At 43.7% G+C, this 11,156-nt stretch overlaps 1 protein-coding gene across 3 annotated transcripts in view; it reads left to right on the forward strand.

Moving 5' to 3' along the window:
* CRCP (CGRP receptor component) overlaps nucleotides 1–10,862 on the forward strand; it is a 36,352-nt gene extending 25,490 nt beyond the window's left edge. For all 3 annotated transcript variants that reach the window (XM_080681060.1, XM_080681061.1, XM_080681062.1), the window contains 2 exons: nucleotides 4,503–4,560; nucleotides 9,411–10,862. In XM_080681060.1, coding sequence (XP_080537186.1) covers nucleotides 4,503–4,560; nucleotides 9,411–9,560 — 208 coding nt within the window. In that variant the 3' untranslated portion in view covers nucleotides 9,561–10,862. The remainder of the gene's footprint in view (nucleotides 1–4,502; nucleotides 4,561–9,410) is intronic.
* Nucleotides 10,863–11,156: the final 294 nt, after the last annotated feature.

The following is an 11,156-nucleotide window of genomic DNA, read 5'->3' on the forward strand; positions in this document are numbered from 1 at the left end:
CGATCACCCCAAACTGCCCTCCCCTGCCGGCCCGGTCGCCCCCAACAGCCCTCCCCTGCCGGCGTGGTCACCCCTAACTGCCCTCCCCTGCAGGCCTGGTCACCCCTAATAGTCTCCCCCAACTGCCCTCCCCTGCTGGCTTGGTTGCCCCCAACTGCCCTCCCCCGCCAGCCTGGTTGCCCTCCAACTGCCATCCCCTGCCAGCCCAGTCACCCCCAACTGCCCTCCCCTGCCTGCCCGGTCGCCCCTAACTGCCCTCTCCTGCTGGCCTGGTTGCCCCTAACTGCCCTCCCCTGCAGGCCTGGTCCCCCGCAACTGCCCTCCCTCCCCTGCTGGCCTGGTCACCCCTAACTGCCCTCCCCTGCAGGCCTGGTTGCCCCCAACTGTCGACCCCAGCTGCCCTCCCCTGCCTGCTTGGTCGCTCCCAACTGCCCTCCCCTGCCGGCCTGGTCGCCCCTAACTGCCCTTTCCTGCTGGCCTGGTTGCCCCTAACTGCCCTCCCCTGCAGGCCTGGTCCCCTGCAACTGTCCTCCCTCCCCTGCTGGCCTGGTCACCCCTAACTGCCCTCCCCTGCTGGTCTGGTCGCCCCTAACTGCCCTCCCCTGCAACTGCCCTCGCTCCCCTGCCGACCTGGTCACCCCCAACTGCCCTCCCCTGCCGGCCCAGTCACCCCCAACTGCCCTCTCCTGCCGGCCTGGTCCCCCCCAACTGCCCTCTCCTGCAGGCCTGGTCCCCCCCAACTGCCCTCCCCTGCTGGCTTGATTGGCCACAACTGCCCTTCCTTGCCGGCCATCTTGTGGTGGCCATATTGTGACCACATGGGGGCGGCCATCTTGTGCGAGGGTGTGACGGTCAATTTGCATATTATCTAGGATAGGATATCTCAATAGAGTTTTTCTCTACCATTCTTTCATGTTAAGGAGATGAAAGATACTAGCCCTTAACTGGTCCAGATCTAGTAGTGCAAACTGGAGTTTCATTAATTTGGTTAAGTACTTCCATTACTAGAGACCCTGAGGGTATTGTAGGAACTGTTCTTTATTTCACATCACAACTTTATTCAGCAAAATGGTAGTATTGAGACTCAACTTGAATTCACTTTGACACTAAGTCCCGTGTCATATTTTCTTTAGCATGTTATTTCTCCAAAGCATTTGGTTCTTTAATCATTTTAATTTTTTGCTTAAGGCATTTAATTCTCAAGACCTACACTCTGGCTTACAGCCCAGGTCTCTTACTTAGGTCTCTCTAAGATGTACAGCTATGACTACCAGGCATAGAGGAAGGACTTGCCTTCAAGACCCAGTGTAGGCAGGTCTGTAAATAACTTTGGGTCCCTAAAAGGGACTCTTCTGTGCACAGATTACTCTTGGGATTTGCCACCATATTTTGGACATGACCTCTGGGGCCAGCAAAGCTCAGAGTGGAAGGGTTGTCAGGTTTCCCTAGTATCTGGAGTGTGGTTACCGTGATTGCTTTCAGAGCATGGAATCCTGATTCATGTCTCCCCAGTGTTCAATAGCTGTCTCTCCCTTGAACTTCTTCTGTAAGTCAGTGCTACCCTAGCCTTTTCTTTAATTTATCCTTATACTAGAGGCCCCGTGTATGACATTCAAGCACTGGGGTGGGGGGTGGTCCCTCAGCCCGGCCTGCACTCTCGCAGTCCAGGACCCCTCGCTCCTTACTGCCTACTTGCTCGCTGCTCCTTAGCGCTAACATGGAGGCAGGAGAGGCTCCCGCCACCACCGCTGCTCTCGCCAGCCGTGAGCCCGGCTTCTGGCTGAGCTATGCTCCCCCTGTGGGAGCACACTGACCACCAGGGGCAGCTTCTGCATTGAGCGTCTGCCCCTGGTGGTCAGTGCGCATCATAGCGACCGGTTGTTCTGGTTGTTCTGTCTTAATGGTCGCTTAGGCTTTTATTATATAGATTTATCTTATGCCTGCTTTGTCTCAGTTGTTGGGGATACAAAGATATGAATACAGTGTTAAGTGCTATGGTGTGGGGACATAGTAAAGAGATACTGAAGTGTCAGAATGTGAGAATTTGTCTTAGGAAATTACAGTGGGTTTAATGTAAAGGAAGAGTTGGCCAGATGCAGGTGAGATAATGCTGTCTAAGTAGAAGGATCATGTGCTGAGGCATGGAATCAGGAGGTAGCCTGATGCTTTCCTGTGTAGTGTTTGCAGTGTTGTTTACAGTAGTCTCCCCTTATCTGTGGGGCATATTTTTCAAGACTCCCAGTGGATGATTGAAACCATGGATAGTACCAAACTCTGTATATACTATGCTTTTTCCTCCTCCTCATTCTCCTTTACCGCCTTCTCTCCTGGCCCCTTAAATGGAGGTGCTTTATGGTGTTGTCCTGGGTTCTTCGCTTACCCTGCACTTGGTCTCTGGGCTATGCTATCCACTGTGATGGTTTCAGATAACTCCTTGAGAATAAATCCAGCTCTGGTCTTTTTCTTTAGTTTTAGAACAAATTAAGACTAAAATTACACAGTCTGCTTGATAGAATTTGTTGTTTTTTCAAAGTACCACAAACTTGGCCCTGGCCAGGTAGCTCAGTTGGTTAGAGTGTCATCCTGATATTCCAAGGTTGTGGGTTTGAACCCCAGTCAGGGCACATATAAGAATCAATCACTGAATGCATAAATAAGTAGAACAATAAATCGATGTTTCTCTCTCTTTTTGCCTTCCTCAAACCAATCAATCAGTCAATCAATAAAAGTACCACAAACTTAAATTTCAGTTAATATAAGTTTTCCAAACAGGCTAAAAACCTGACAGTAAACTTTTAACTCTTCCCTTGCCTTCCCCCAGCCTCACCAAACTTAGGCAGTTGTCAGGTCTGTTGACTGATAGACCTGGGGGTCACCAAGAGCATTTCACATGTCCAGACTCCCTTTGCCATCCCTGCTGCTACCCAAGTTCACGACTTTGTTTTCTCTCACCTGGGAGTATTACATTGTCTTTGCCTCCGTTTTCTCAGGTCTTCCAGAATTGCTTCAGTATCAGCTTGAGCATGTCAGTCCTTTCTTTGGTTGCTCTCTGTGAGTACAGAGTAACATCCAGCCTCTTGGTAGTCGGGACCCTTAGCAGTCTTGTCCCAGAAGACTCTCTGAACCTTGTGTCCCACAACCGCTCTAGGAGCCATTTCCTAAAGCTCCATGAATGTTTGTACTTCTGGGCATTTACTTGTGTGTTCCTGCCTTGACTGCCCATTCTGTTTATCCTTTCTGCTTAGAAAGTCCTGCAGTGTCCAGTGCAAGGGTCTTCTCTGTGAAGTCTTCGTTTTCAAGTTTAGAGTAAATGTTTGGGGGATTATGAGGAATAGAACTGTACTACAACTTCAATAGTAATGACTATTTATGGAGAAATTACTGTGTGACAGTCACCATTGTGAACTCTGCGAACACTAAAAGCAGATGATTAAGAACATGAGCTTTGGTGGTAGAGTCCCAGCTCTGCTGTTTACTAGCTGTGTAACCTTGGACCAGTTATTTACAATCTCAGCGTCAGTTAAGTCTGACAGTTAAATGTGCTTCTCTTAATGGAAAGTAAGCAATAAATGGTTGTTGCTGCCACCATAAATGGTAAGGTTTTCATCCCTCCTCACCCCTTGTGAGATGGTATCATCATGCATGTTTTACAAATGATGAAACTGAGGCTTAGGGAGTCTGGGTGATTTGTACTGCTTCCCCAAACACATGACTGTGGGATTTGTGGCTTACTCATCTTTTTATTCTATAGTATCTTTAAACTCAGTAAGTATTTATTGAATTTAAAGATGTATCTGGAGCTCCAGGGTCAGATTGATAGAAAAATTTAGAAATTGTTACCTGCACAGAGTGGTAATTTAAGTTGTTCTCTTAAGTCCTGTCGTCTTTGAGAATCCACACATTTCAACCACCACTTGAGCAGTGAGCTACATAGTGCCATGTGACAGATGGCAGTGATCTTCAACTGTTACTTAAATCTTTTTTAAAATTTGTTTGTATTTGTCTTCTTTCCCCAACTGGTTTGTAAGCTCTTTGAGGGCAGAAGACCGTACTGTGTACTACTCTGTATATTAACTCCTGCTCCCTTAAAGTCGTTTTGTTTACTAAGATAATAGGTCAGACTTGAGTAAGAGTTAATCTTAATCTCAAAAAGGAATTCTCAAGCAATTACCAACCAAGATTATTTTATTAATCTTTACTTTCTATTATCTGAATTAAGAAAACTTCTTTTACATTTTCCAAATAAAATTTATTAAACTTTCATCTCTAATATTTGTTATATTTATTACAGTCGAAGCCTCTATGACCTGTAGGATTCTAATACACATTTGTACCCTTGAGTTTCATTTTACAGTTGAGGAAGCTGAGGGCCATGTTCCAAGTGGTTCTCCCACTTGGTGTCTTGCAAACTGTTCTCTAAACAACTTGATAAAGAATCAAGATCCTTAGGGGTATGAGAGTTTTAAGTGCTTTGTAATTTATTTTTATTTATTTTTTGACAGAGCTGAAAAACTTCAGCTGCTGAATCACAGGCCTATGACTGCTGTTGAGATCCAGCTGGTGAGTTAAGGAGGCTGGTGTGTGTGTTGGGAATGGGGGTGGGTGGGTTGATTTATGGGTATGAGATGTAGACAGGGTGATATAAAGGCTGACAACAGACAAGCCAGGAACTGACATAACTTGAAAAGACTGTCAGGCCACTCCATTTTATAAGTGAAATTTGATCCTACTTAGTATGGACTTAGGTAAAGTAGAAGATGAAATTTAATTCCTTCTACAGGGTTTAGGCCTATGATTTGGTAGCTCTTTGTCTCACCTGATGTCCTACGTGATTCTGGCCATTGTTCCCCTGTAGGGTTATTGCCAACCCAGATGTTGCATACAAACATTAGACTCGACATGACTGCTGGAATTCATCTCCCCCACTCCTACCCTTTGAACTGCTCTTCCTGAATTTCTTTTCTTGGTTAATGGAGCATATGTGCACTTTCCCACATGCTCTCTTTCTTACCCTCCTGTCCCAGTCTCCTAAGCCAGAAACCTGGAAGTCATTCTCTTCTTTTTATCACATTCAGTTAGTCCTCAGGTTCTATTGCTTCTGTCTCTTAGTCTTCCTTTCCCTACTGCACTGCATTACTACTCTCTGTCATCATATCTCAACTCTGCTCTTGCAATTATCCCCTCACCATTCTCCCTGTTCCATTCTGGCCCCTTCAGTCTATCTTCCACAGCACTGTATAGTTCATTTCCTAAAACCACAAATTTGATGATCTTACTTCCCTGCATAAAACCATTCAGAGGAACCTCATCACTTGGAAAGTCTAAATTGCAGTCACAGCATAAAGCTTCAGAATTGTGGGAGGCAACTGGAGTAGAAAGCTGAGGTGGTATAAGGAGAAAGTGAAAATGAGGTCCAGTGATACAGATGAGTGGTTGCTGTATTGGCATGCTGTTTCCTTCAGTTGTACAGAGCAAAGAGCATCATTAAGCTACAAATATTAGGCAGGCTATTCAACTGCCAGTGAAAAACTTTGGCTGGAGAATTAAAAAAATGAGAATAAAACTGTTTCCAAAGTCAGTTTTAGAAGTATTTAGCACTTTGTCAAATTTCCTTCAGAAAAGTGTGGAAGAAAATGGCCAATAATACCTATGATCTCTAGAATTGTTTAAAAAACAAAACAAAAATACTCTTTCCTTAAAAGGGTCATGGGTTATTTAATTTTTGACTAAAACTTATTGTCTTTGTAGTGTTGCTTCTGCCCTTCAGAATGTACTCAAAATTTAGAAAAGTTCCTTCCACAAAGGGTGCCTTTCTGGGTAACTGGTCTTCAGGATACACAGATTCCATTTTAAACCCTCATTATTCTTATGCTTTCGACTGTGTGTATGTTGGAGATTCAACTTGGAAAAGAGAAAAAACAAACAAAACAGCAAGAAACTAATTCCTTTCCCTCTGGGTTAAAGATCACATGTCATGTCTCCTCCAACTTTAATCAGCAGCATATGTTATTCATGGCTGAAGAACAGATGGAGAAGAGTTGAGGAGGATTATGTGACCTCATCCCAGAGCCTGTAGAAAGCTCTATCATTACTTGTAAAATTAGCTGCTATTAAGAATACCTATTGTATGCCAGACATCGTGCTAGGGGCTTTGTATATGTCACCTTTAATGCCTCCACCATAATCTTGGCTAGTGAGTGGCTGATTCGGGTCTGTCTAATTCACAAGTCTTACTGTGTTCCTCCAAGCCATGTACTTTTGGATCCCCTCAGACTGTTCGTTCTCTTCTCCTTTCCTTGGTGAAAATTATGTGTTGTTTCCCAGTAGTTGGGCCATTTTATATCCAGAGTTTTCCCAGCCTGGGATTTGGCTGTAAAAGATAGCAAATCATTTACCAAGGCTTGTAGCAGTATCTCTTCTCACCAGAGTGGAATAAGAAGTTGGGTTTTCATAGAGAGTGGAAACTGCAGAGGACTTGAGCTTACAACCATTTAGAAGTAATCCTAGCATCTAACATTTGTTAGTATTCAAGTTTTAGGGGCTGAAGCTTCTCTTTTTCAATTGCACCTCAGCCATGATTTGTTGCAATCCTCAGATTTGTCTGAAGAAGAGGAAGCCACCCAGTTTCTGTTACTCTGCCTCCCCTTTGAGCCCTCTGGTCTGAAGAAAGGACAGTGAACCCATGACCTCACCGGCCATGGCTCTGAACAGCACTGCCATCTATGCCTGTTATAATGTAGTGACTATAAAATGTCTTGAATTATATAGAGTTTTATGGCTTACAAAAGACTATAGTCTATAGTATTTGTTCTTGTTTGGTCCTGACTATACACATTACTTTCATTTTATATTAGAGAAAATTGAAATTTACAGAGGTTGAGTGAACTGTTCCTGGGTCAGATAGCTCAAAGTGTCAGTGACTATTAGATTTTAAGATGTATGAGGAAAGTAGGAGGTTAGGCCTGACAGCTTAAAATGAGAAACAGTTCATCAGCTCAGTTTGACAGCTCCTGGGTATTGATATAATCTTTGTATATGATTAAAGACATTTGTCATTTATGTTGAGCCATCTGCAAATACTTTGTATTTTAAAATTTCATTTGCCTTTATATTCTGAATAACTTGAAACCTTTGATATTAGAATGTTGAGATGGTGCTTTGCACTTCTTTATTTGGGCCTGAGAATCTTGGGTTGAAAAGAAAACTTCTGACTATAATTATCCCTGAGGATCATTTGCGAATCAAAGCTGCTTCTGGCAAATTTGGCTAAATGGAAAGCTCATCAGCCCTTTTGCCAAGAACACACCTCCCTGACACCTGATCTTAGTGTTGCATCTGCCAAACCCAGAGATTGGGATGCAAGAAGGTGGCCTATTGAGGTTCCCTCTGTTTGGTTTTCGGAGAGGGAAGGCCTCTCAGAGGTCACATAACCAAACTATTAACCAGTGGACTCTATAGTAGTCTGTGATGAGGCAGTGTGGGGTTGTTTTCCAGAGTCACTCATCAGTAGTCTGCCGTACAGCATAGCATCTCTGAGAGAGGAAATGATAGAACCTCCTAGTAGAAGGCCTGGTGTTCTAGAAAGAGCTGGGATGCAAAGTCAAAAACCTTGCCCCCACTTGCTTTGAGACCCAGGTCAAGTTTCCTTGTAACGCTGAGCATCCACTTACCTGTAAATTTGTCCTGCGTTGATGTGCAGTGTTCTTGAGAAGTTCTGGGGGCAGTGATTATGTGACAGCCCCTCACAATCTGTGGGGCACTACACAGATATTAGTGGAGGCTGTCACTCTTTTAACAGTAGTTCAGAGCTCCTTCACCCTCTCACCTGAGGCAGGAAGTAGTTCACCATCAACTGCATATGACAGTTATTCATAAACTTGGAGACATTCTTCTCAAATGGAGATCATCTTTTCTCAGGATTTTAAATCAGATTGGATATATCCCTCCTTCCTCTTACTTCATTCTTTGGTGGCAGTCTATGTTAGTCCTTTCATAGACCCCAGTTTTGCATGTCTGATTTTAAAAATGGGCTTTGGGGGTTGTTTCTTGTTCATTTTATTGAGCCTTTGAATCATTAGACAATGGACATTTTATTTCACAGTGTGATGGGAATTAACTTCATTGGTTCACTTGGTATGCTCCCCACCTTAGACCGGGGTTATTCTCTAGTTGTGGAAACATTTTTGGACTAAGATGAATGAAGGAACTAATGTTTTGTCAGGAGTTTGCAGTATGATCTTGGATGTGTCACCGGACTTCTTTTGTTTCTATACTGTTATTTGTAAAGTAAGGCAGTGGACTGATTTCAGGATTGTAAGTCTAGCTTGCCATCTTTCTTTACTTAAATCTGCCAGATTTCTTTCTAGAATTCCTTTTGGTCTTACTTGCCAGATGTCAGAGATTGGGAAATGCCATAGAGTAGGACCCTGGACACCTTTTGCTGAAAAAGTTGTTTGCAGTAGACAGCTAATGCCACCAAGTGAATGTGCTTAAACAATGGTGACTGCCTGCATATTTTTAAAAGGGGGCTGACTATACATTATGTTTGTATTCGATAACATATTGAGAATCAGAGGTGAGGCTTAGAAACTGGCTCATGATTGTGGGTGTTAGCTGTGTGTTCAGATTTCCAGGACTGTGTCGGAAGCCAGACTTTAAGTAGACCTGTGATGAGGCAGTGTGGGGTTGTTTTCCAGCGTCACTCATCAGACTCCTGTTCTGCATTCTCAGGAGGAGACTAAGGCCCAGTGGTGTGTGTTCAAGTTGGATAGGCCTGGCTTGCATTTCTAGTTTGCCCCTTGCCAGGATGGTTGTGAGGGTTAAAAGAAATAATGGATATAAAGTGTAAGGTGCAGCACCAGGCACATAGCTCCCTAAAGAGCTGTTCTTAGGCGGTGGGATTAATGAGGATTAGAAAAAATATATAAACTATTTGGCACCATTGATGAGGCAGTATGGGATTGTTTTCCAGTGACACTCATCAGACTCCTGCTGAGTCATCAGATGAGTTGTTGCTACAGTTTGTAAGTTACACATGAACTTGTGAAATATAAAAATATATAAAGCACCATGCACTCCCCAGAGGTGAGTTTTTCTTTGCATATACAACATATTCACATGTGTATATAGGGATAGAACTGTTAGGGTTTTCTTTTTCTTTAAAGAAAAATACTAATCTGCAACTCTCCTTTTTCACTGACCCATTTTGAGCACTAACACTGGCTTACCCTGAAATTTGAGCTAGCTTCTCCCTCCTGTGGAGCCAAGGTGGAGAGGACCCAGAGACCTGAGGTGGCTCTGGACTGGCCCTAAGCTCTGTGCTAAGAGGCTGGGCTGGGACTGGGAATGACATGGGGTGACCCAGCCTAGGAGGCTCATTTGTAACCCTGGAGGTTTTCTTCCTTCTGCAGATGGTGGAAGAGAGTGAAGAACGGCTCACAGAGGAGCAGATCGAAGCGCTCCTCCACACGGTCACAAGCATTCTGCCTGCAGGGCCAGAGGCTGAGCAGAAGAAAACTACTGACTATGACGTGACAATGGATGAAGAGGACCCGGCATAGAAGAGCACAACTGGGCCAAGCATCTCATGAACTTGAAAGGCCAGCAGCTGTTTTTCAGACATAGAGGACTGTTTGTTTAGTTTTACCCTCTATCCCAACAGACCTGATTTCATGGTTAGTTGGGTAAATCAGAAAAATAATTCTTTCTCAAAAATAAGCTGAAGAGAGAAATAACTTTGCATTCGGGAGAAGAAACATGGTGAAGACAGGCTGAGGTTGTCAGGGCAGAGAGCTAAAGAAAGGAGGGCCTAGTCAAAGAGGACAATGACTGGGGAACCCTCTGTGGGAAAAATATTTCTTTTGTGGCCTATGCCACAATTGTGGGAAAGTCCTTTATACGCCGCTAGTACAATACTTGTGTTGCCTTTGAGGGACTGTCCTACTAATTAGCTTCATCTACTTCCTTAGGAACTTCCCAAGCAGGGGCGCAGAGTGTTGTTGGGATGAGAACCGAGTTAGCAGAATCCAGTTAGATGGCTAATCACTCCTAGAGCAGCTCTAGGTTAAAGTGAGCTGCTGAACTTGGCTCACCTTAGGGGAATCTTTTCCTCGAGAACAGCAGAGATAAGAAAAGAACAGGTTTGCCAACCCTTCATCGGGTCTAAAGGCCCTTTTCCTCTAGGCATGGGCTTTGTTTACTGGCCCACTATTTAGTCTTAAATGTTCAGGCACAGCTCATTCCAGCTAAAAAGGCACTTCAAATTGAATGACTGGCAACAGAAATGCAGTGTTGGTTGCCTTTCTTACTGCCCTGGGCAGGTGCCTCCTTGGAGACCAGGTGAGCTTCATTTGTACAAGCATTAGAGAGTTTAGTAGCTCCCAGATATGTGGTTGCTTTTGGTCCTAGGAATATTGAAAGTAAATCTAATTTCCCACGTTGATTCTTCTCCCTATTTGGGGAAGAAAATGCCCATAGACATTAATTTTCCAAATTGGCACTCATTTGTTTTAAGATTACATATTTTCAATGCTGCTGTTAATTGGATTACTTCTTATTCCCTGTGATTTCTAGGTTTTTATTTTCTCTGCCTTCTTCCCTCTCCCAGTTGTAATTGTTTCAGTCTTAACCTTATCGTCTAAAGATCAGGGAGATCTGCTTACAGGCAACATTAAATGAACAGGACATTTATTCTTAAATCTTTCTTGAGTATTGGGAATTTTACCAGGGGCTGTTTTTGTTAGTCAAGGCATACATGTGCTTATGTATTATTTCATCTTAACCATGAGTGTGTTAGATTCTTTTGCTTGATGGATTTAGGGCTTAATCCATTTAATAATAAATTGTTTCTAGGTGACTGCCAACTTGTTTTTTTTTAAATATATTTTTTTATTGATTTCAGAGAGGGAGAGAGAATTATTGGTTGGCTACCTCCTGCACGCCCCCCACTGGGGATCGAGCCCGCAACCTGGGTGTGTACCCCTGACCAGAATTGAACCTGGGATCCTTCTGTCTGCAGACCAACGCTCTATCCACTGAGCCAAACTGGCTAGGGTCAACTTGTGTTATTTTTATAGATCTTGAAGAGTTTGTTTTGCCGTGGATAGAAAGAAATCAAGTGAAATCTGACTTAGAGTTTAAAATGTGTGATTAAGAAA

Source organism: Plecotus auritus (genome assembly GCF_963455305.1).
Source record: "Plecotus auritus genome assembly, chromosome: 7".
NCBI lineage: Eukaryota > Metazoa > Chordata > Mammalia > Chiroptera > Vespertilionidae > Plecotus > Plecotus auritus.